Here is a 25,358-nt window from a genome sequence, read left to right as displayed (position 1 = left end):
GAGAGGATCTGCAGAGAAGAATGGGGAAAAAACTCCCCAAATCAGATGTGTCAAGCTTGTAGCGTCATACCTACGAAGACTAGGTGCTGTAATCGCTGCCAAAGGTGCTTCAACAAAGTACTGAGTAAAGGGTCTGAAATGCTTATGTAAATGTGTTATTTCAATATTTAATATTGTAAAAAAAAATAGCAAAAAAATCTAAACCTGTTTTTGCTTTGTCATTATGTGGTATTTTGTGTACATTGATGAAGGAAAAAACAATTTTTTTCTACAAATACCTAGGTGTCTGGTTAGACTGTGAACTCTCCTTCCAGACTCACATTAAGCATCTTCAATCTAAAATTAAATCTAGAGTTGGCTTCCTATTTATCAACAAAGCCTCCTTAACTCATGCTCATCAGGTCGCAATTGTAAATGAGAACTTGTTCTCAACTTGCCTACCTGGTTAAATAAAGGTGAAATAAATAAATAAAAATGCTGCCAAATATATCTTCGTAAAACTGACTATCCTACCAATCCTTGACTTCAGCGACATAAATTACAAAATAGCCTCCAACACTCTAGTCAACAAATTGGATGCAGTCTCTCACAGTGCCATCCGATTTGTCACCAAAGCCCCATATACTACCCACCACTGCGACCTGTATGCTCTCGTTGGCTGGCCCTCGCTACATATTCCTCGCCAAACCCACTGGCTCCAGGTCATCTATAAGTCTTTTCTAGGTAAAGCCCCTCCTTATCTCAGCTCACTGGTCTCCATAGCAACACCCACCCATAGCACGCGCTCCAGCAGGTATATTTCACTGGTCATCTCCAAAGCCAACACCTCCTTTGGCTGCCTCTCCTTCCAGTACTCTGCTGTCAATGACAAACTAATTGCAAAAATCACTGAAGCTGGAGTCTTCTATCTCCCTCACTAACTATAAGCATCAGCTGTCAGAGCAGCTTACTGATCACTGCACCTGTACACAGCCCATCTATAAATAGCCCAACCAAATACCTCATCCCCATTTTTTATTTTGCTCTTTTGCACCCCAGTATCTATGCTTGCACATCATCTGCACATCTATCACTTGTGTTAATGCTAAATTGTAATTATTTCACCACTATGGCCTTTTTATTGCCTTACCTCCCTAATCTTAATATATTTGCACACACTGTATATACATTTTTCTATTGTGTTATTGACTGTACGTTTGTTTATCTCATGTGTAACTCTGTTGTTTTTGTTGCACTGCTTTGCTTCATCTTGGCCAGGTTGCAGTTGTAAATGAGAACTTGCGCTCAACTGGCCTACCTGGTTAAATAAAGGTGAAATAAAAAATCAACAAAGCCTGACGGTAGGGAGGGGCAGTTCCTCTTGTTGCTTCGTAGGCAAGTACCATGGTCTTGCAATGGATGCGAGTTTCGGCTGGAAGCCGGTAGAGTTTTTGCGGAGAAGCGGGGTGACATGGTAGACTTTGTTCAACCTACTGGCCCTTCTGACCTTCTAAATGCAATTACAAAGGGCTACTGAGTGCCTAGACGACCCTGAGAGCTTTGTGCATACCCAGCAAGAAGCACACTCCCTCCCCCTTCTTCCTCCACGTCTCTCTCTCGAGCTTCCATTCACACCGCCTCTCCAATCCCTCAGTCTCTCTCCCTCTCTCCCTCCCCCTCTCACACATTCTCCTCCCATCTTTTGATGGGACCAGCTGCTGCTATCGAAGAAATTTCAGTCGTTCCTTGTGGGCTCTCCGTTCTGTCGTTGCCCCCTCTCCGCCGTCATCTCTCCGCCACTACCGCCCCTTTCACAGACAACACAGGGACAGACAGCACTCTTCTCTCCTTTCTCTGGCTGACAAAATGACAGCCGTTATGGACCTCAACCAGATTGCCATCGCCTGTTCGGCCATTGCTGTAGTGGTGAGTGAGACTCTCTGTTAGATTGTGTGGGGTTGTATTTATTGCTGATACCATCGCCAGTCACCCTCCGTGGCCTGCCTGTTGCTTGAGCTCTGACCCTGAGCAGCAGTGTGTTTGATTTCTCGGGGTTGTTTCTCGGGGGTGTGATCTCTATGGCATGGGAAAGTAGGTGGTAGGCAGTGTGGTGATGTGGGCAAGCGTATAACTGAGGAAACAAAAAACCTGCTGAGCATATTTGTGCTAGTGAGTGTGACTATGTTGTGTTCGTGACAAAGAGATAATGCATCTGTCTTTGTCTGTCTCTCTGTGTGTGTTTTATTCACCCTCTTGATGCCGATCCAGCGAAAGGCGAATGAACAGTGTTGTCAGTGTATCAATACACCAGCCAGGTAAAGGGTTTGTCACTGTCAGGGGCCTTGAGAATATCAATCAGACTGAGGGAAATGTGACAGGCGTATACCAAGTGGAAGGCATTGCGAAGGTGGGAGAGTACAGAGACTGCATTGTTTACCCCATCCAGTGGAGTGAGGGGTGGGGTTTAGTCCTGGGGGTGGGGTTTAGTCCTGGGGGTGGTGTTTAGCCCTGGGGGTGGGGTTTAGCCCTGGGGCGTGGGGTTTAGCCTTGGGGCGTGGGGTTTAGCCTTGGGGCGTGGGGTTTAGCCTTGGGGCGTGGGGTTTAGCCTTGGGGCGTGGGGTTTAGCCTTGTGGGGTTTAGCCTTGTGGGTTTTAGCTCTGGGGGGGTGGGGTTTAGCCTTGGGGGGGGTGGGGTTTAGCCTTGGGGGGGTGGGGGTTTAGCCCTGGGGGGGGTGGGGTTTTGAGGAAAAGGGAAGGTCTCCTCTCTCCTTAAAGACAGTCCTCCATCTCTTCATTCCCTGTGGTTGCAGAGATGGAATATGACACCGGTTGTTTTCCAGTCCTACAGGCTGTGTATTTTATGCAGCATGTCTGTGTGAGTGAGGGAGAGATTAGCCTAACCACCAGCTGGGACCATATTTATTTTTTTAAATGGACGCTTCGCTTGCTTGTTGAGTCACTACCTGGTTCCACTGTGTGGACTGGTTCCTTCACTTCCTTCACTGCGTTCAGTGTGGTCCTGCCTAGACTAAAACACAGACTCCTACCACACAATGGGTTAGGTTATCCATCTCTCCTCCCTGTGTCTCTTTCGCCCCAGGCTACTGGGAGACGTGGCTTATTTATTTATGTATTTTTGTTGTTGTTGACAATTTCAAACCCACTACAACCACACATGGATACAGTACAATGCCATTAAAATCATTGAGGATGACACCAAAAAGTTGAAACGTATTCTATTGTGGTCCTCATGAAAATACATGCAAACTAAATATACACGATTATAACATCAAAACAAAATGCTTCATCTCAATAGGGAAGAAACCGTAAAAGGAATAAAATAGATTACCAAGTAACGTTAATTGAAACAATTATACTTTCTTCAAGCCTGTGCAGTTTTAAAGCATTTTTGTCCATGAACCATTTCTTAAAACTCCCTAGCGTAGGGATGGTTTTGATATGGTTTGGTACACTTGACTGAGAAGTTGGAAGAGTTTTTCACTTTGTGTTTGGAACCAAACAGGATACATTGTCTTCCCTAAATGCAGAGAATGTTGTCGGATAACCACTTACTGACTTTGGTCAGTTGGCTGCTTAGGTTCTTTTCAATGGTCTCCTTTTCCTCATGTGAAACCAAGAGGGCAGCATCATCCACATACAGGAACGGAGGGCATGAACAGGCAGAGTCCATGTCATTTAGGTAGAGTAACAAATCGATGACCTCAAAATACTCCCCGGGGTACATCACAGTTTATCTCCTTCGCGTCAGACGGTGTCCTGCCCACATCCACCCTTTGGATCCTATCAGCTAGGTATGACGTCACCCATAATAAAGTGCTGTTGCCAAAACCAATTCTGTTCAGTTGGTACAACTACAGTGCCTTGCGAAAGTATTCGGCCCCCTTGAACTTTGCGACCTTTTGCCACATTTCAGGCTTCAAACATAAAGATATAAAACTGTATTTTTTTGTGAAGAATCAACAAGTGGGACACAATCATGAAGTGGAACGACATTTATTGGATATTTCAAACTTTTTTAACAAATAAAAAACTGAAAAATTGGGCGTGCAAAATTATTCAGCCCCTTTACTTTCAGTGCAGCAAACTCTCTCCAGAAGTTCAGTGAGGATCTCTGAATGATCCAATGTTGACCTAAATGACTAATGATGATAAATACAATCCACCTGTGTGTAATCAAGTCTCTGTATAAATGCACCTGCACTGTGATAGTCTCAGAGGTCCGTCAAAAGTGCAGAGAGCATCATGAAGAACAAGGAACACACCAGGCAGGTCCGAGATACTGTTGTGAAGAAGTTTAAAGCCGGATTTGGATACAAAAGGATTTCCCAAGCTTTAAACATCCCAAGGAGCACTGTGCAAGCGATAATATTGAAATGGAAGGAGTATCAGACCACTGCAAATCTACCTAGACCTGGCCGTCCCTCTAAACTTTCAGCTCATACAAGGAGAAGACTGATCAGCGATGCAGCCAAGAGGCCCATGATCACTCTGGATGAACTGCAGAGATCTACAGCTGAGGTGGGAGACTCTGTCCATAGGACAACAATCAGTCGTATATTGCACAAATCTGGCCTTTATGGAAGAGTGGCAAGAAGAAAGCCATTTCTTAAAGATATCCATAAAAAGTGTTGTTTAAAGTTTGCCACAAGCTACCTGGGAGACACACCAAACATGTGGAAGAAGGTGCTCTGGTCAGATGAAACCAAAATTGAACTTTTTGGCAACAATGCAAGACGTTATGTTTGGCGTAAAAGCAACACAGCTGAACACACCATCCCCACTGTCAAACATGGTGGTGGCAGCATCATGGTTTGGGCCTGCTTTTCTTCAGCAGGGACAGGGAAGATGGTTAAAATGTATGGGAAGATGGATGGAGCCAAATACAGGACCATTCTGGAAGAAGGAGTCTGCAAAAGACCTGAGACTGGGACGGAGATTTGTCTTCCAACAAGACAATGATCCAAAACATAAAGCAAAATCTACAATGGAATGGTTCAAAAATAAACATTACCAGGTGTTAGAATGGCCAAGTCAAAGTCCAGACCTGAATCCAATCGAGAATCTGTGGAAAGAACTGAAAACTGCTGTTCACAAATGCTCTCCATCCAACCTCCCTGAGCTCGAGCTGTTTTGCAAGGAGGAATGGGGAAAAATTTCAGTCTCTCGATGTGCAAAACTGATAGAGACATACCCCAAGCGACTTACAGCTGTAATCGCAGCAAAAGGTGGCGCTACAAAGTATTAACTTAAGGGGGCTGAATAATTTTGCACACCCAATTTTTCAGTTTTTGATTTGTTAAAAAAGTTTGAAATATCCAATAAATGTCGTTCCACTTCGTGATTGTGTCCCACTTGTTGTTGATTCTTCACAAAAAAATACAGTTTTATATCTTTATGTTTGAAGCCTGAAATGTGGCAAAAGGTCGCAAAGTTCAAGGGGGCCGAATACTTTCGCAAGGCACTGTAAATATCATGGTTCATAGTATCAAATGCTTTTTGTATGTCAAGCATGAGCATAGCACAGAAGTTGCACTTTGTGTGAATTAAATTTCATGGTTGATAAAAAGTATAGCAAACACGTGTCAGTAGAATAGGATTGTGTAAAAAGGTCATATACAATGTTATGGTCATCATGTACTTTATGATCTGTTCATGGATTGCTCTTCCTAAAACATTTGACAAGACACTGAAGATTGACACTGGTCTGTAGGTCCCTTGTTCAACTTGGCTTCCTTTCTTGTATAAAGGAACAACTCTGACATGTTTAAACTCTTGTGGTACCTTTCCATGTTGAATGGAAAGACTGATGTGTCTTTTTACATGACGTCCAATAGGATTAGCAGCATCACATCGGAATCTAGCTGGGATCCAATTGTGTTCCTTTCTGTTTGTCGAGATCTTTAAACATCTTTGTAACAGTTGAAACCTCGTAAATGCGAACTGTCCTTTGTAGATGCCCTTGGCTGAATAATAGGTTTCAATAGGATGGTTTCCAAAGGTTCCAGAGTATTCTGGGAGTTGGTTAGCAAGGTTGCTAGTAATGGTGGTGGAAAACGCTTGAATGTTTATCAGAACATCTGCCTCTCCTGCTGCTGAACCATCCTTGAATCCTTCTTCATTTAGCTTAAAGTGGCTCTACAAAACACCACCGACCATGATTATTGCCATGTTGCTTTTCTCTCTCTAATATGGAAAAGCAGGATCCGTGTTGTCGTGGTAACCGATAGTGTTCAGCTTTTCTCTTTTTAACTTGTTCTGTATTAAGTGCTTCCTCTAGGTCTGTCTTTGTTGTCGTTCAGAGGAGGTGAATGTTAGGCTTTTACCAATGAATACTAACTTTTAGGCTTCATCAAAACAAAAATAGTATGACTATTGTTTACACCTCAAACCCCCTCAAGTGCCACCTCAGATCCACATGCCCCTTTTGAGAAATGGGTCCAAACTTGCAGTGCTCTCTGAAGGACACGATGTAGACCAAGGGTAGTAGGGCTGGGAATTGCCAGTGACCTCACTATTCTATATGTACTGCAACTCGATTTGGTGATTCGATGGTTCTGGACATATTGCTCACGATATGTCTGCTGCAGAGGGACGAGAGAGACATGAGAAAATGTATTTTGATCGGTCATGGAATTTAAAGGGCTGATAACAAACTGGCTCCCTATTTTAAAAACTAGAGCTTAAGCTATGAAGGAAAAACATGAGTTTTTACTAGAGGTACTGCCAACTAGCGCAAAAATATTGTCAAAATGATACAATATATCATCAAAAATAATATATTTAATTCCCCCCCCCCCCCCCCCCCCCCATCACTAAGGGGTAGGCAACTATATTCAGACGAGGGATGATTTCTGTCTGCGTGGATAGTTGGGTGGCCGGAACATAAGTTATATTTATTTGCAGTGTACAAATGATAATTAACACTTTATTTGGATAGTCCGTCTATCTACTAACCCTAGCTCTATCCTAACCTTTATCTTAACCCTAACCTAAACCCTTACCCTAACCCTTATTCTAACCGTAACCTTAGCAAGCAGTTGCTTGTCAACAAATAGTATGATTATCTACAGATGGACTATCTGGACTATCCAAAGTGACTGAAAATAACAATTTCATACCTTGATTACGTTGAGACACGATCACATTTTTTTACAAAAAAACCCATTCTTCTCAGGATACTGCTGCAGCAGGTCCCCTCTCCTCATCACATGACCCCTGATCTAGATGTAGCAGCCTGTTCTTCTCAGGATACTGCTGCAGCAGGTCCCCTCTCCTCATCACATGACCCCTGATCTAGATGTAGCAGCCTGTTCTTCTCAGGATACTGCTGCAGCAGGTCCCCTCTCCTCATCACATGACCCCTGATCTAGATGTAGCAGCCTGTTCTTCTCAGGATACTGCTGCAGCAGGTCCCCTCTCCTCATCACATGACCCCTGATCTAGATGTAGCAGCCTGTTCTTCTCAGGATACTGCTGCAGCAGGTCCCCTCTCCTCATCACATGACCCCTGATCTAGATGTAGCAGCCTGTTCTTCTCAGGATACTGCTGCAGCAGGTCCCCTCTCCTCATCACATGACCCCTGATCTAGATGTAGCAGCCTGTTCTTCTCAGGATACTGCTGCAGCAGGTCCCCTCTCCTCATCACATGACCCCTGATCTAGATGTAGCAGCCTGTTCTTCTCAAGATACTGCTGCAGCAGGTCCCCTCTCCTCATCACATGACCCCTCCATTGTGACCAGCCAGATATCAGCAGTGCACAGCCGCTCAACCTTGTGCCAGGAATACATAAAAACTGTTATTGGGACTGCTGCTGTTTTCAAAGCATCAAGTGCTTTGTTTTGTTTGGTCAAGGCCACCATTGACTCAGAAGCTATTTGAGGTCATTGACGTTTCAGAAGAAAAAGCTATGTGTTTTTTTGTCTTTCTCTCAAGCTTCCATTTCATCTGGTAGATAAAAGCCCCAGGCGACAAAATATATATATATTTTTTGATCCTTCAGTTGTGGCAATTCTTGTCTACTGAAGCCTCTTTGATCAGAGTCGTCATATTCAACAGGGTTACAGGTGTCTGTATCAGGGACCAGGCTGAAGGCACCTCGCATGTATCCTCCATCTCTCACAACGTTTCACACAGCCAAGCCCTTCAACCGCAGCTTCTATTTATACTCCTCCTCACCCAGATAGGAGTGTGACTCTGCCAGGTGTCAGCGCAGCTGAGGGAGGTATTTATACAGGCCTGGGTTGAACAACTACAATCCATATTGTATAGCTATTGTATTTGCTTTTTGCAGACATGGCTGAATAGACAGGTTTAGCCTAATCTCTAACCTACCCCCCTCCCAGACCCCATGGTGTTGAGTGTTGCTCAATGTTCTGGTGACGTGGATGATTCTGAACAGTTGTTTGAGAGGGCCTCATGTCTCAGCGTGGCGTCCTCCCATCCAGTTTAGATCTCTGACGCAGTACGGCCCTCAAACCACCGTCTCTGTGGTTTTCAGCTGCACCAATGGACGGAAGCTGAACGCTGACATAGCCACACGCGTTTAGTAGGGTTCCTATATTTGGGTCTCTGCTTGTTTGTTGGTTTTTCTCGCTAAAACTGACCACCACGCCATTATTGCTACCAGACAGAAACATGCCTCACGCTAGGTTGTAGTAGCACTGTGCTTACTAGTAAACTATATGGTTGAATCACACCTCTATATGCATTGCCTTCATTAACTGTTTGATGTTGATGTGTTCCTGTGTTGAATAAACAGCATATGTGGAAGAAGTTATCTCTACCTACATGTACATACTACCTCAACTAACCGGTACCCCCGCACATTGACTCTGTACCGGCACCCCCCTGTATATACTGTTATTTTACTGCTGCTCTTTAATTACTTGTTACTTTTATCTCTTATTCTTATTCATATTTTTTTAAACTGCACTCTTGGTTAGGGCCTTTTAAGTAAGAATTTCACTAAGGTCTACTACACCTGTTGTATTCAGCAGTACACTGTAAGGTCTACTACACCTGTTATATTCAGCAGTACACTGTAAGGTCTACTACACCTGTTGTATTCAGCAGTACACTGTAAGGTCTACTACACCTGTTGTATTCAGCAGTACACTAAGGTCTACTACACCTGTTGTATTCAGCAGTACACTGTAAGGTCTACTACACCTGTTGTATTCAGCAGTACACTGTAAGGTCTACTACACCTGTTGTATTCAGCAGTACACTGTAAGGTCTACTACACCTGTTATATTCAGCAGTACACTGTAAGGTCTACTACACCTGTTGTATTCAGCAGTACACTGTAAGGTCTACTACACCTGTTGTATTCAGCAGTACACTGTAAGGTCTACTACACCTGTTATATTCAGCAGTACACTGTAAGGTCTACTACACCTGTTATATTCGGCATTTCACTGTAAGGTCTACTACACCTGTTGTATTCAGCAGTACACTAAGGTCTACTACACCTGTTGTATTCGGAGCATGTGACTAATAACATTTGATTTGAAGATGTGACATGACATTTAATGTTGAATTAGCGTCAGGTCTAAGGGCTGTGGACGGACAGAGATTCCCATCCCCACATAATTAGATTAGCCAGACGTCAGATGATGTTATCTGTGAGACGAGACAGGTAGAGGGCCCTCTACTTATCCACACATCTGCGTTGCGTGTGTGTGTATGGTGTGAGAGACTACAGTGTGCACATATGCGTCTGGTGTGGCGCCAACAGCACCTCCTGACATTAGCCGTGCCGCTCACATGCAGCGGTCATTGTGACCACAGAGATATGGGTCGTGATGATCCAGCCAGTCAGTTTTCAATCTAGGTCATCCTCTAGGCTACCTGCTAAAGAGGACCCAGTTTTCATCATGAAATTATTTTCTCTCTCCTACTGTCTCCTACTGGCACTTTTTGAAAATCACTTCCTCAGCGAGCCTAATTGTCAGTAGGAGACCGAAAATCACTTCCTCAGCGAGGATGTCTCCTACTGGCACTTTGAAAATCACTTCCTCAGCGAGGATGTCTCCTACTGGCACTTTGAAAATCACTTCCTCAGCGAGGATGTCTCCTACTGGCACTTTGAAAATCACTTCCTCAGCGAGGATGTCTCCTACTGGCACTTTGAAAATCACTTCCTCAGCGAGGATGTCTCCTACTGGCACTTTGAAAATCACTTCCTCAGCGAGGATGTCTCCTACTGGCACTTTGAAAATCACTTCCTCAGCGAAGATGTCTCCTACTGGCACTTTGAAAATCACTTCCTAAACGAGCATGTCTCCTACTGGCACTTTGAAAATCACTTCCTCAGCGAGGATGTCTCCTACTGGCACTTTGAAAATCACTTCCTAAACGAGCATGTCTCCTACTGGCACTTTGAAAATCACTTCCTCAGTGAGGATGTCTCCTACTGGCACTTTGAAAATCACTTCCTCAGCGAGGATGTCTCCTACTGGCACTTTGAAAATCACTTCCTCAGCGAGGATGTCTCCTACTGGCACTTTGAAAATCACTTCCTCAGCGAGGATGTCTCCTACTGGCACTTTGAAAATCACTTCCTCAGCGAGGATGTCTCCTCGGTGTATGAATGAATAATGCATGTTTTTTTCTCAAATCTGCACCTGAATAATTTTATGACTGACTGGCACTAAAAGGCTGGCTCCTCTAAGCTCCACAGACACCGCCGGCCCTGACCCAGACCATGCTGTCTTGTGTTTCAGGAGCATGACATCGAGACCTCCCATGGTGTTCTGCACGTGACGATGAGGGGCACCCCCAAGGGCAATAGACCAGTCATCCTCACCTACCATGACATTGGTCTCAACCGTGAGTGTACACACATTCAGGCTCTCATTGGCCTAGCTAGGCTTTGAAATCTCTCCAAACACCACTGAAATGCATAATATCACGGGTGAATTGTCATTAGAACAGTTGACGCTGTAGAGATGTAAGAAACTGTAGGGTTGAAGGTAGAAAGCTCCTTGAGCATTGGAGAGCCACTATGTCAGACTGGATTGCTCCACCAGTTGGCTGCCTCATTGTAAAACAACACTGATTGTTTCAGTATATTTTTTGGGTTGATTACTGGTATGGGATGGGATTTCTTGACACGCTCAATGTTACATTCAGTGTCGTCGTTTTTGTTAAATGTCTATTTGAGTAGGACCCATAAATGGGGTGACTTTAAACAGTGCTGCCCCCTCCCCCTTGCAGATAAGTCCTGTTTCAACACACTGTTCAACTTTGAAGACATGCAGGAGATCACATCCCACTTCGCTGTGGTCCACGTGGACGCCCCAGGACAGCAGGAGGGTGCTCCCCCATTCCCCACAGGGTAAGAGGCCAGTTCACTCAAGTCATCATCCTCAACATCATGTAATAATATCACCACAAGTATCAACACAGTCATGATTGATATTGTAGACCTGAATAAATGGTGGCTATGTCAGAGCCAGAGTAAACCATGAGGTCCTCTGGCTGCACCTCGCGCTGACTCTTCCCCTGGCACCGCCTCCCCTGGCCCCGCCTCCCCTTCCCCTGGCCCCGCCTCCCCTCCCCCTGGTCCCGCCTCCACCTTCCACTGGCCCTGCCTCCCCTTCCTCTGTGTGAGTGAGTGAGTGAAAGGACCGTTTCAGACCAGGAGTCACATGGCCGGCCAGAACTTGACATGGCTTTGGACTTTCATCAACTTGATAGGATGGTGTGCTGCTCCAGGTGTCTGGTAGTGTCTCTGGTCGTCAGTCCATTTTAAAAAACTAAACAGAGAGTCTGTTTCAAATAACTAGTGCCAGTTACCTCACCAAGGCAGACCTATTGTACCTCAGTGATCCTGGTCCTACCGCTGTCTGTCTGTCCCAGGTACCAGTACCCTACAAACCTATATGTCTGTCTGTCCCAGGTACCAGTACCCTACAAACCTATATGTCTGTATGTCCCAGGTACCAGTACCCTACAAACCTATATGTCTGTCTGTCCCAGGTACCAGTACCCTACAAACCTATATGTCTGTCTGTCCCAGGTACCAGTACCCTACAAACCTATATGTCTGTCTGTCCCAGGTACCCTACAAACCTATATGTCTGTCTGTCCCAGGTACCAATACCCTACAAACCTATATGTCTGTCTGTCCCAGGTACCAATACCCTACAAACCTATATGTCTGTCTGTCCCAGGTACCAGTACCCTACAAACCTATATGTCTGTCTGTCCCAGGTACCAGTACCCTACAAACCTATATGTCTGTCTGTCCCAGGTACCAATACCCTACAAACCTATATGTCTGTCTGTCCCAGGTACCAGTACCCTACCATGGATGAGCTGTCTGAGATGCTGCCGTCTGTCATGACTCAGCTGAAGTAAGTTCTCCTGCAGTGTTTCCATCATGGATGTAGAACCCTATATTGTCTATGGTTTCCATAACTACCTCTTACACTGTTGTTTATTGACTTTTTCATTGTTGTTACTGCGGCTTATATTTTTCTCTCCCCTTTCCGCAGGGTGACCAGTGTGATTGGGATTGGAGTTGGCGCTGGAGCCTACATCCTGTCCAGACTGGCTGTAAGTCCCCATTCCTCCTAGTCCTCTATATACCACATGAACTCCTGCGCACCCTGCTTGTTTCCAAACATATAACAAGATCGTTTGTTAAGACAAAGGTCTTTACAGGGATCATTTGTTAAGACAGAGGTCTTTACAGGGATCAGTTGTTAAGACAAAGGTCTTTACAGGGATCATTTGTTAAGACAAAGGTCTTTACAGGGATCATTTGTTAAGACAAAGGTCTTTACAGGGATCATTTGTTAAGACAAAGGTCTTAAAGGGATAATTTGTTAAGACAAAGGTCTTTACAGGGATCATTTGTTAAGACAAAGGTCTTAAAGGGATCATTTGTTAAGACAAAGGTCTTAAAGGGATCATTTGAGTTTTTGGCAATGATGACCTTTATCTGCTTCCGTAGAGTTAAATGAACGTGTGGATGCCATTTTTTTTATGTCTCTGTGTCCAGTGTGAAGGAAGTTTGAGGTAGTTTCGTGAGACAGCGCTAGCTAGCGTAATGACTGGAAATCTATGGTATCTGCTAGCATCTGCACTACTCTGTCGGTCCTCTGTCTTCAATAATAACTGGGCTGAACAAGGATGAACAGAGCAGTCTCTATCGATCTCCACTAACAAAATCATTTTACTACTTCTTCAACATATAAAGCATACTTTCACAAACTCTCTTTTCCTCTCTTGTTGTGTACATTCATTTCTTATGCGGTCTGTGTGTATCTAACCTAATGTCGCCGGTGTAAAAGTCTATCCATCTCGGTCCCAGCCAGAGAAAACAGACGCAATGGAATATGGCCATTGCAGTTAATTACCATAACGCAGCGCCCCACGTAGTTCTTGACTTGATTTCTCTCATGAAGGATTAGATTTCTCTCTAGAGAAACAGCGAGTTGGGTTCACAAAAAAAATACATACGGAATAAAAATATAAACGCAACATATTGTTGTTTCATGAGCTGAAGTAGAATTTTTCCATACCATTCCTAAATGCTTAATTGTTTACATCCCTGTTAGTGAGCATTTCTCCTTTGCCAATATAATCCATCCACCTGACAGGTGTGGCATATCAAGAAGCTGATTAAACGGCATGGTCATTACACAGATGCACCTTGTGTTGGGGACTGTAAAAGGCCACTCGAAAATATGTGGTTGTCACACAAGACTTTGCCAAAGAAGATTTTGAGGAAGCGTGTAATTGGCATGCTGGCAGCAGGACTGTTCCACCAGTCCTGCATGCGGCAGGTAGCCTAGCGGTTAAAACCATTGGACCAGTAACCGAGGTCGCTGGTTCGAAACCCCAATACCGACTAGGGGGGGAAACCTGTCTGTGCCCTTGAGAAAGGCACTTAACTCTACATGTATGTGCTGCCCTGCTTCCTCTCTTGCTGGGCCCTGTCTGTGACTATTTTGGTCCTCTATGTTCCACACAGTACGGTCAGTACAGTAACCCCCTCTGTCTTCAGCTCAATGAGCCGGCCCTGGTCGAAGGTCTGGTCCTCATCAATGTGGACCCCTGTGCAAAGGGCTGGATGGACTGGGCTGCCTCCAAGGTAAGAATGTGCCCACACACACACACACACACACACACACACACACACACACACACACACACACACACACACTTCTATGCGAACTCTGTGCATTTTAGAGTCATACTAGATTGGCACCTTGGAACGTAATTATTTGTCCTTTGTTTTAGATGTCCGGTTGGACCAGCAACCTGGTGGACATAGTGATGGCCCACCACTTCAGTGATGTGAGTCAGAGGGCTGTCTGGAAGGGTGGGAGACTGGGATGGGACAGAGGGAAAGGGCGTGCAAACTGATATTTAATCTGAGAATAAGTTAATGGTTTAGTTAAGGATCCGTTTCTGGCGAGTCCGTTTGAAAGGTCTTGATAGCCCTGTCCAGGGGCAGAGCATACTGGCTGAATACGGTGGGTGGTTGAAAGTGCCGTAACAATCTTTGCCCCCTCAGGATGAGCTGTCTGACAACCAGGAGATCACCCAGACGTATCGGCTGCACATCGCCCAGGATATCAACCAGGAAAACCTGGCCCTCTTCTGCAATGCCTACAACAGGTAACAGTACTGTACATAGAACCCCAAGAATAACTGGCTGTCCATTTTGAGTAGAAATTATAGATGGGTTGATTTGGTTCATCTATTTGTTATGACAGCCGTCGGGACTTGGAGATTGAGAGGCCTGTCACCGGTCTGACTGACGACACGGTGAACACATTGACGTATGTAAACATGCTGCAGACTGCAGCTCCGTCTTATTGCCTATGGGACTGTATGTTTTGTATGTGAGTTGTTGTTTTTTATAAATTGACTGGTTCGAGCCCTGAATGCTGATTTGGCTGACAGCTGTGGTATATCAGACCCTATTCCACAGGTATAAATAAAATAATACATTATTTTTACTGCTATAATTACGTTAGTAACCAGTTTTTATATAGCGATAAGGCACCTCGGGCGGTTTGTGGTATCTGACCAATATACCACGGCTAAGGGCTGTGTCCAGGCACTCCGCGTTGCGTCGTGCTTTTAGAACAGCCCTTAACCGGTTTTCCCTCCTGTCTCTCCATCCAGATGCACTTCTCTGCTGGTGGTTGGTGACACGTCCCCGGCTGTCGACGCAGTGGTGGGTGCCCACTTTATCTCCATGGCAACACAGTAGCGAATAAGCCAGAGGGTCTGATTCCAATACAAAGTATCAACCCCCATCAGGGACAGTGTGTTCAGTCTATAGAGACGGGGGTTGAGGTCACTAGACGTAACCTTTCTGAATAGGAGGGGCCAGACTGAACCCTGTCTAAACTGCTGTTGTATCTCATCCATCTTCTTTTCTCGTTTACAGGTTGAATGCAACTCGAGGTTAAATCCAACCAAAACAACCCTTCTTAAGGTGTGTTCAGTTACTCTTTTGTTGTTAGAAATAGGAGTGGTAATGCTATGTGGTCCCTGCTGTTCTTCTCTTTAGTAATGCACACGATCTGAATGGTACTTAGAGGTTCAGCATTCTTCCATGTGTTCATAGGCCAGTGAATGTTAAGGTGTTTTGACTAACGGCATGGTCCTGTCTGTGAGATTCTCCACTGGTCATGCTCTGGTTACTTCCCTATAGATGCAAGACTGTGGCGGGCTTCCTCAGGTCATCCAGGTGAGTCATTTAAATCGTTTTGTGTTTGTCTTAAACGACACTTAAGTGGTCCTCTGTAACTCCGTTGTTTAGAGAATGGCGCTTGCTTTGCCAGGACCGTGAGTTTGATTCGCGGCACCACCCGTACGTAGAATGTATGCATTACAGGAAGTCGCTTGGGATGAAAGCTTCTGATTTATATCTCAACTGTTACTTCATTCAGTTTTATTTCAAATGGCTCCATTTTAATGGGATGTTTTCTGTTTGTGTCTTACAGCCGGGTAAACTAGCGGAGGCCTTCAAATACTTTATCCAGGGAATGGGTTACAGTGAGTACTGCTCCTTCTCCTTCAGTCGTCTCTGGTGTCAGACTTGGGGTTTTTCTCATGTCCTGTCTGTTCCATGTCCTGTTTACTGAAGTCCACCTCTTATCTCAGAATGAGACCTCCGTCCAACTGATATCCCATAGAACGTGACCATTTCAGGCAGCAGCCCTACCATGTGGGCATCACACACACACACACACACACACACAGAAGATACTCTTATCCAGAGTGACTTGCAGTAACCGCTAGGCTACCAGCCACACACACATTTATGCCCTAAACTAAGGCTAATGTAGCATTCGTGTAGCACTTCAAGAATACAGCGGAACCCCAGTATCTACAAAACCACATGTACTGGATGTCCAAGGATGACAAACTATTACTGGTAACTGACGCGGGAACTAACCTCAAGCTAACCTTGTCTCCTTTCTGTTTACAGTGACTTTTAACAACGGGTGTAAGTAGTGTGATGCTGAGTAAATAAATTACATGCAGCAGCATGGTCTTCCCTTGAACATGCACTACATTTGCCAAAAGTATGTGGACACCCCTTCAAATTAGCATATTTAACTATATAAGCCACACACGTTGCTGACAGGTGTATAAAATCGAACACACAGCCATGCACTCTCCATAGACAAACAGTCAGTAGAAGAACTCGGTGATCTTCAACGTGGCACGACAAAGGATGCCACCTTTCCAACAATTCAGTTCGTCACATTTCTGTCCTGCTAGAGCTGCCCCGGTCAACTGTAAGTACTGTTATTGTGAAGTGGAAACGTTTAGGAGCAGCAACGGCTCAGCCTCAAAGTGGTAGGCCACACAAGCTCACAGAGCGGATCCGCCGAGTGCTAAAGCATGTAGAATGTAAAAATCGTCTGCCTTCGGTTACAACACTCACTACCAAGTTCCAATCTGCCTCTGGAAGCAACATCAGCACAATAACTGTTCATCTGGAGCTTCATGAAATGGGTTTCCATGGCCAAGGAGCTGCACACAAGCCTAAGATCACCATGCGCAATGCCAAGCATCGGCTGGAGGGGGGTAAAGTTCACCACCATTGGACTCTGGAGCAGTGGAAACGCATTCTCTGGCATGATGAATCATGCTTCACCATCTGGCAGTCCGATGGACGAATCTGGGTTTGACGAATGCCAGGAGAACACTACCTACCTAAATGTGTAGTGCCAACTGGGAAGTTTGGTGGAGGAGGAATAATTGTCTGGGGCTGTTTTTCATTGTTCGGGCTAGGCCCCTTAGTTCCAGTGAAGGGAAATATTAATGCTACAGCATACAATGAAAATTAGACCAGGGACCATAAACTAGATCCAGCTGTGGGCCGATTTTTATTTATTGAGCGGATGGTCGGGGGACTGGAACATAATTACTAATCATTTGTAGACTTTACATTGACCGCAAGAAGATCAAATATATATATATATATTTTTTTTTTTTTTGTTTTTTTTTTTTTGACTAAAACAATCATTTCAAACCTTGCTTACTTTTTGTCTCTCTCTTGTGCTTGGGAATACTTGGAAACAGATTTTTTTTTTAAATGAAAATCACTTGGAGATGATTTCCTGGTGTCTTTTTACAGTATTTTATGTCCAACAACGAAAATTCTACACCAGAAAACTCGGGGGTCAAATAAAAACACAGCGGGCCAAATTCGGCCCACGGCCTGCCAGTTGGGGAAGCCTGTTCATGACGATTCTGTGCTTCCAACTTTGTGGCAACAGTTCGGGGAAGGCCCTTCCCTGGTTCAGCATGACAATGCCCCTGTGCACAAAGTGAAGTCCATACAGAAATGATTTGTCGAGATTGGTGTGGAAGAACTTGACTGGCCTGCACAGAGCCCTGACCTCAACCCCATCGAACACCTTTGGAACGCTGAATGCGAGCCAGGCTTTATCGCCTAACATCAGTGCCCGACCTCACTAATACTCGTGGCTGAATGGAAGCAATGTTCCAACATCTAGTGGAAAGCCTTGCCAGACGAGTGGAGGCTGTTATAGCAGCAAAGGGGGGGACCAACTCCATATTAATGCCCATGATTTTGGAAATAGATGTTTGATGAGCACATACGTTTGGCAATGTAATATACATTGGTGTGTGGGATGATCTGTAACACACACCCGACAATGGTTCCTTCCCCCAGGTCTTAAGATGCAGTGCCCTAAACAGGGAGGGTGTTTACCTTTTTAAAGCTGTGGTTCATTTAGGCCTGCTGAGAGCTGATCTGGCTTGTTGAATAATCATCATATTAGAAACAGACCACGTATTGGCCACTGTATCTTAGAACAGCCAAATTCTATTGGCTGTCTTTGATCACTTTGAGATACTTGAATCTATTTTTTTTTCTTTTTTTCTGCGCTTCAAAATGTTTATTTTGTTCATATAAACATTTAAAGGTTTGAGTTGCTAGCTCACAGAGTGGAAAATGTAAGGTGTTAGGGAGGTCAGAGTAAAAGCTGCTTGACTATTACAATAGTCTCAATGAGTTTTTGTTGTTCTCCCTTTGGAATCTTCATCTGAACATTAAGCCTTCTGTACCTGTGTAAACCTCACTGGCAAAACCCTGCACCCCTCGTCTGGCTTGCCCTCACCATCCTCACCCCTGGCCCTCTCCCCATGACCCCTGGCCTTCACCTACCCTCCCCTGGTCCCTACCCCTGACTGGGCTGACTGAGGCTCCAGTGGTTCTCCAGGTATGGTAATGTCAGTGGCAGATTAGTGTTCTCATTAAAGGCTGCTCTTAAGCCCCACAGCATGGCCTGCCCCCCTGCCCTGGGGACCTGTCTGGAATCCCGTGAGCCCTGCCCCCCTGCCCTGGGAACCTGTCTGGAATCCCATGAGCACTGCCCCTCTGCCCTGGGAACCTGTCTGGAAGCCCTGAGCCGCCTGGCCAGCCTGTTGTGCTCTGCTCTGCTGGAAATGTGCTGCTTGGGTTTGTTCTGCTACTGCAGGGACACTCACATGGTGCTGCTGGAAGGTAATGTCAGGAGAGCAGGGCCTCAAGAACCATGCCGCCTCCGCACAGCACTGTGGGAAGGAAGATCTGTCGTTGCCTTATTCCAAATCCTATCCTGTGAGGGTGACCATTGATGTTTTGTCTGCAACAAGTGACTACAGAGGCACTCGAAGCGGCACCCTAGGGGCTGGCCCGGGGTTAGTTTTGGATTGAGTGTTGGTTCATCCCACGCCCCCTCATTCTTCCACTTCTTGGAGGTCTGTTTTCCTGCTTGAAGAGTTATTCTGGATACCCATCCTAGTTATTGAATGAACTAGAATTTTCAATGGAATACAGTATAGCTTGAAAAAACCATTTTCACTCATCAAACCCTTGATAGCCCTCCTGTATGTTGTTTTTCTTGTGAACCCTGTCTCTGTTGAGGTGTTAAGTATGGTGGTTTCCTCGCCGTCTGAGCGTTCACATCACACGCGTTATGCTCTTCGTCCACACCAAGCAATGGCACGTTTTAGAAAGTACCTTCCCTTTCTGAGAATACCTAAACATTGAAACAGTTGAGGACATTGTGAGCTTTCACAAACACATAATTGTGGCATACTGTAGGAGGTTTGTAACTCTGTAGCGTTCAGGCTACGCCTTCTGTCAGGTGGCTCATCCCAGAAGATCAGCATTGTGTTGAAAGGAAAGCAGTAAGCTAGCAGGAGATTGGTTTGAGTGTGAATAGATGAGCAGTAGAGCTGGGACTTTAAACTGAAAATGATCGACACCCGACGATCATTACCACAACCAAATTACTGACACCGATAATCACAATAAATAGCCTACTAGAGAAATGTGAAGTTTAAAGGAAATACGTTTGATAATGGTACAATTGATAGTAACAACATTCAAAGTAGTAGTAGTAGTGCTAATGGTATGGTAATATATAAGAGGTGGCTAACAAGTGTACATGAATGTTATATGGTTATCGTGATAGTTCAGTCAATTTATCGTTCTATGGATTTGTGTCCATATCGCCCAGCTTTACTGAACAGTCAAGTGCTCGTCGAGGCCCTGTTTGAATGGTTACTTTAGCACGGAAGACTGTAGTTCAGTGGGGAAATGATTGCAGTCGGGGGGGGGGGGGGGGGGGGGACACACACATTAAACTATCTCAACTGGATCAGACAATGTACTCATGAAGCACATCTTGGCTCAACGTTTTCTTCGGGTAATCTCAGGGCCACAGGTGACATTCTCTTTAGATTGACAGAACATTAAGAAAGCCTTCTGGCTATTTTCACAACTGTCAGAGATTTACTGAACATTCATGTAAAAGTCGATGGTGCTAGAATGAACTATACACGGTGCAGCTTCAAGTCTCTCCTAGGTAGGACGCAATGTATGTTTCTTTTCAGATCTTTTGTGAAGACGGCGCATTAATCTGACAGTCTCTCTCTGTACCCCTCCTTTATTTCTTCCCTCCTTCCTTCCTTTCTGCCCGTCCGTCAATGCTAACAGTCCCTCATGTACTGCTTAGCCACGTAAGCAGTGAATCAGGTACCAGGGCCATTGGTAGCAGCCTTGGCTGCGCCAGCCTGCCCTCTCTACCTCCAGTACACTACTCCCCCCAACCCTGTTTGCCCATCGCTGGTAGTCACTTTTTTAGCCATCTTCTCAAGTCTGAGATTTGAAGCATGTGGTCAACTTTATTTCATTTTTTTAAAGATTCCTTTTGTCTTGCTAAATGTGTGGTTTGAGAGGGCGTGGATGTTTTTATGTGATGTCTGTCAGGTAACATGGTTGTCTTATGTCTGTCTGTTCTTGTCTTTTTGTTATTTTTCTCTTCTGAACAGATGGCCCTCAAATCTCTTGTGCATGCTGCATAATCATATTGGCCTTTCCCATTTATTCATTTTTTCTCCAACAGTAAAAATGAATTGGAACTTGACCTGATCAGGCAATCTCTTTTTCTTTATGGGAGAATAATGAACACACTGAGGGATTCTGCTCAGACATTTCAGACCCCAACCACTTTAATGAGATGCATATGCAGTACCAGTCAAAAGTTTGGACACACCTACTCATTCCGGGGTTTTTCTTCATTTTTGTACTATTTTTTTACATTGTAGAATATTAGTGAAAACATCAAAATATGAAATAACACATATTTGACCTTTTATTTAACTAGGCAAGTCAGTTAAGAACAAATTCATATTTACAATTATGGCCTACCCCGGCCAAACCCTGACGATGCTGGGCCAATCGTGCGCCGCCCTATGGGACTCATGGGATACAGCCTGGAATCGAACCAGGGTCTGTAGTGACGCCTCTAGCACTGAGATGCAGTGCCTTAGACCGCTGCGCCACTCTGGAGCCCACATATGGAATCATGTAGCAAAAAAGTGTTAAACAAATCCAAATATATTTTATTTTTTAGATTCTTCAAAGTAGCCACCCACCCCAAGAGTGTGCAAAGCTGTCATCAAGGCAAAGGGTGGCTACATAGAAGAATCTCAAATATAAAATATATTTTGATTTGTTAAAAACCTTTTTTTTTGGTTGTTACATGATTCCATATGTGTCATTTCAGAGTTTAGATGTCTTCACTGTTATTCTACAATGTAGAAAATAGTAAAAATAAAAACCCTCGAATGAGTAGCTGTGTTCAAAACTTTTTTGCCTGTACATACAGTACTTTCTGAAATACAGTGAAATTTCCAGTATTCCTGCTTTCGCTGATATCAATCTCCTTAGAAGGCAGTGTAGCTAGCATGAGCTGAACACTACAAGGTGATCAGGTTATTAGCTGTTTAGAGATTTCATTATTCTCCCTGGGCTCCAGTCCACCCCATCTTAAATTGGGAATGTTGATGCAATAATGATTGTGGTACGATTACCAGGGGCCTCATTTACAAACATTGCACATGCACAGAATATGCCCCAAAACATTTATAAAAACTGAACTTATCCTCCTGCAAACTTCAGACCATGAGTACGCACACGTTCTAGTGGTTGAAGTATTGCATTGCAAGAAGGCAAAATAAGCGTTGTGCAAATGGGAGATATACTGTATGATGACTTATAAATAACTAAAAAACAGGTAACTAAATATAATAACAAGATGCAATCATTTGCTGTTAGTGAGAAGAGAATCTATTTGTTATCTTTGCATTCTAAAATAATTAGAAATTACCTTTCCTGACTGATGGTTTCATAATCACTAAATAGCCTACAGATCAACAACAGTTTAGTAAAGGCTACCATTCATCCCAGCTCTCATTTAATTGGACCCACTTCACAGTAGTAAATAGGTAAGTTATTGCTATTTCAAGTATCTTGTTCTCTGCGATCCAAAGCAAAGTTTAACGGTAGAACAGACGGTTCACCAACTCCATTGACGTTTGAATGCTGTAATGTAACATTTCTCCAGTAGCCTGGACCATTTATAAACACAATACATGTGTCATAACCAATTGCACCTCTTCTGGCCGTGATGCGCTCATATTGCCGAAGTAGCCATACAACAAATGACCGTACGCCTCTCATTTAATTGGGCCTATTAGATAGGCTATTATAATTTCTAGTTCCAACAGGGAGCGTGGTTTCTAATGTACAGTAGAAGGGAAGGTCTTTTGCGTTGAAGTGTGTGGGCTGAATGTAGACCTACTGTAGTTTGTTTTCCAGAGTAAACAATGTTTCAGGATTCACGGCCAGTGCAGCGTATTTCGGTTTTGAAGAAAGTAAATTAAAAACATTATTGAATTCAAACGATCTGTTTTCCAGGTCCACCAAAATGTGCAATTTTTAGTTTTTGTTTCAGAAACGGTCAAATATAGCAAATGTCACACAACAAAACACATTCTGCCAACACCTCCAAAGACATTTGATCAGGTTCGCCATTGCTATTTCCTTCAGATATACGGTCTTGGCTTAATTCCGATACTTCTGAAGTATTCAGGAAATAAGGGCGTTATTGTCACCGTCAAGGGTGAATGACGGGCGTTATTCAGGCAGAGATATAAAATGCTCGTTCACAGTTTTACAGCCGGTCTGATTTATAATGGGGAAACGTGTATGTATGTATGTATGCATGTGCCAAGTATATACATCTACATTTTTCCATACGTGTGTAGTGTTTTCAGAAGTGGCTCACGCAGATATTTAGTGTAAAATTCACACACCGGTTATAAATGAGGCCCCAGCATCCTGCCCCTAGCCACATTCTCTAAAGCAAACTACCCCTCCCACTAAACATTCAACACACACTAAGCAAATGTCCTCATACGTGACTTCTTAACCTAAATGTTCTGTTCTCTCTCTCTCCTCTCTCCTTTCTCCTCGCTCTCTCTCGCTCTCTCGTGTCTGTAGTGCCCACGGCCAGTATGACCCGCCTGGTGCGTTCTCGTACCCACTCTACCTCCAGCATGGGCTCTGTGGAGGGGAGTCGCAGTCGCACCCACACACAGCTAGAGGGCGCCACTGCTGCCGGCCTGGGTGTCGAACAGGCCAGGCCACAGACCATGGAGGTTTCCTGTTAAAGAACCCAGCCCAGAAAACCACCACCTCCCCCTTCCTCTCTGTCTCCCTCCCTCTCTTTTTTCCTTTCCCATGCTCAAGGTCAGAGAGGATTGGAATCCTGAGCGGGCGTCTGAAACGTGTTCTGAAAGATAATTTATGAAGACAGAAGCAGTCAGGTTCTCTGCTGTGTTCTCTCACCATTTCCTGTTGTTGTCTGTCTATCATGCCTGTCTGTGCATGACTGCTGTGGTACGGCAACCTGAAAGTCAGTAAGCAGGCGGATGATGCTGCTTGTCTGGTTTTCCTTTTGTTGTCTACCAGCTCTCCCCATTAAAAGTTGTTTTTTTAATCTTTGAGATTTGAGATATATTTGTATTTAGAACTATTTTGGGTCAGTGTGTCAGTTTAAAGATAACAGATGGAAAGGCATCAGGAGTTTTCTCTTGTAAAGTACTCTATACGGAGTAATGTTGCCCCTCTTTCTGTCTCCCTCTGGGGTCTTCCTCACCTTGCTAATTGGTAAGATCAGACCAAATCACACCACCCCTCCTTAGTGATCCATTCCTTAATCAGTCTCATGACACACCAGATTCTTTTTTAATTGTTTTTATGTTGTGATTTGTGGAAAAAAATACCATTTGCTTTCCTGGATTGCAATACGATGTGATAAACTTGCTCCTGCTCTGTACCTTTATACCAAGAATATCTGACAGAATGGCCCTCTAGTAGATGAAACGTAATGGACGTGTCTGTAGAATTGCTTTTGTCTAGATGTATCTAGAAATAGTTGCCTTGTTTGATATTTTCTTTTTCGAGTGAGTTATTTGAAATGGCAGGTCCTGGGTTTTTGATCCCACCCACATTTATTATTGACGGGCAGAGAAAAGAACCAACCCACTGGGCACAGATGTCAGTTCAGTGTGTATTCCATGTTGGTTCAACGTAATTTCATCGAAACGATGTGGAAACGACGTTGATTCGACCAGCGTGTGCCCAGTGGGAACATTTTACTGTAGTTTATTGAAAACTCAAGTCAAATGCGAAGAGTACCTAAACTAGCCCCAGCTCAGTCAGAGGTGAGTAAATGTCTGCGAATTGAGGTACAGATAACATTACTACCTCTTTCATAAAATAGAACTAAAATATATGAACTTACATTGCTTCCAGTTAGTAGAAAACAGTATGTTTTCCCTCCTGATTAAATAAAGATGAGGTGAAAACGACAACGGGTCAGATGCCTGAGGGACTGTGGATTGTGTAATAAATGTTTTTATAGAGTTTCTTATTAATGTTATTAGTTGGTAGTTTTCTCTGTGGTTTTCCTGCATTTCTCTCTGGTTGTACTACAGCTTGGGTGAACACGTGGTGATGATGCATTGGACTCTGTCTGCATAGTATACGGGGTGCTGTTAGTCATACTGTGCTGACTATGTCAATTTGTACTGAATCATAAAATAAAGCTAGAAGCTGTACATGACTGGACTTTTCATCTTATCCTTTCTGTCACTGGCATGTCTGTTCTCTAACTTGGTAAACTAGCCTGATTTATAATAGTGGTCCTTTGTAGTTCAGTTGGTAGAGAATGGTGCTTGTAACGTCAGGGGAGTGACTTCGATACCTGGGACCATCCATTTATAAAATGGATGCACCCATGACTATGGTATTTATTGTTGTTTATTGTTTATTATTATTATTATTGTTGTTATTATTATTGTTTATTGTTTATTATTATTATTGTTATTATTATTAGGTTCGGCATCAGCAGTTTCTCATTCTATGTCAGTCACTGACACACTCAATTAGCCATGTCCGCTAACAAAAACATTTATCGGTATGTTTATCTAGCCAACTATCTAAACCAGT

At 44.1% G+C, this 25,358-nt stretch overlaps 1 protein-coding gene across 3 annotated transcripts in view; it reads left to right on the top strand.

Annotated features, from left to right (window-relative positions):
- The window catches only part of LOC110492595 (protein NDRG3), a 58,590-nt gene extending 33,618 nt beyond the window's left edge, over positions 1-24,972 (top strand). For 2 of the 3 annotated variants that reach the window (XM_036947611.1, XM_021567021.2), the window contains 13 exons: positions 10,726-10,831; positions 11,219-11,339; positions 12,298-12,360; positions 12,502-12,562; positions 14,019-14,105; positions 14,255-14,311; positions 14,532-14,635; positions 14,734-14,799; positions 15,149-15,200; positions 15,417-15,464; positions 15,684-15,719; positions 15,976-16,027; positions 23,346-24,972. In XM_036947611.1, coding sequence (XP_036803506.1) covers positions 10,726-10,831; positions 11,219-11,339; positions 12,298-12,360; positions 12,502-12,562; positions 14,019-14,105; positions 14,255-14,311; positions 14,532-14,635; positions 14,734-14,799; positions 15,149-15,200; positions 15,417-15,464; positions 15,684-15,719; positions 15,976-16,027; positions 23,346-23,515 — 1,023 coding nt within the window. In that variant the 3' untranslated portion in view covers positions 23,516-24,972. Of the gene's footprint in view, positions 1-1,708; positions 1,906-10,725; positions 10,832-11,218; positions 11,340-12,297; positions 12,361-12,501; positions 12,563-14,018; positions 14,106-14,254; positions 14,312-14,531; positions 14,636-14,733; positions 14,800-15,148; positions 15,201-15,416; positions 15,465-15,683; positions 15,720-15,975; positions 16,028-23,345 lie in introns of those variants that run through there. The other variant, XM_036947610.1, reaches the window with a different exon arrangement.
- Positions 24,973-25,358: the final 386 nt, after the last annotated feature.

The sequence above is a fragment of the Oncorhynchus mykiss genome, chromosome 16 (assembly GCF_013265735.2).
Source record: "Oncorhynchus mykiss isolate Arlee chromosome 16, USDA_OmykA_1.1, whole genome shotgun sequence".
In the NCBI taxonomy this organism is placed as follows: Eukaryota; Metazoa; Chordata; class Actinopteri; order Salmoniformes; family Salmonidae; genus Oncorhynchus; species Oncorhynchus mykiss.
This window is presented reverse-complemented; position numbering and strand designations above follow the sequence as displayed.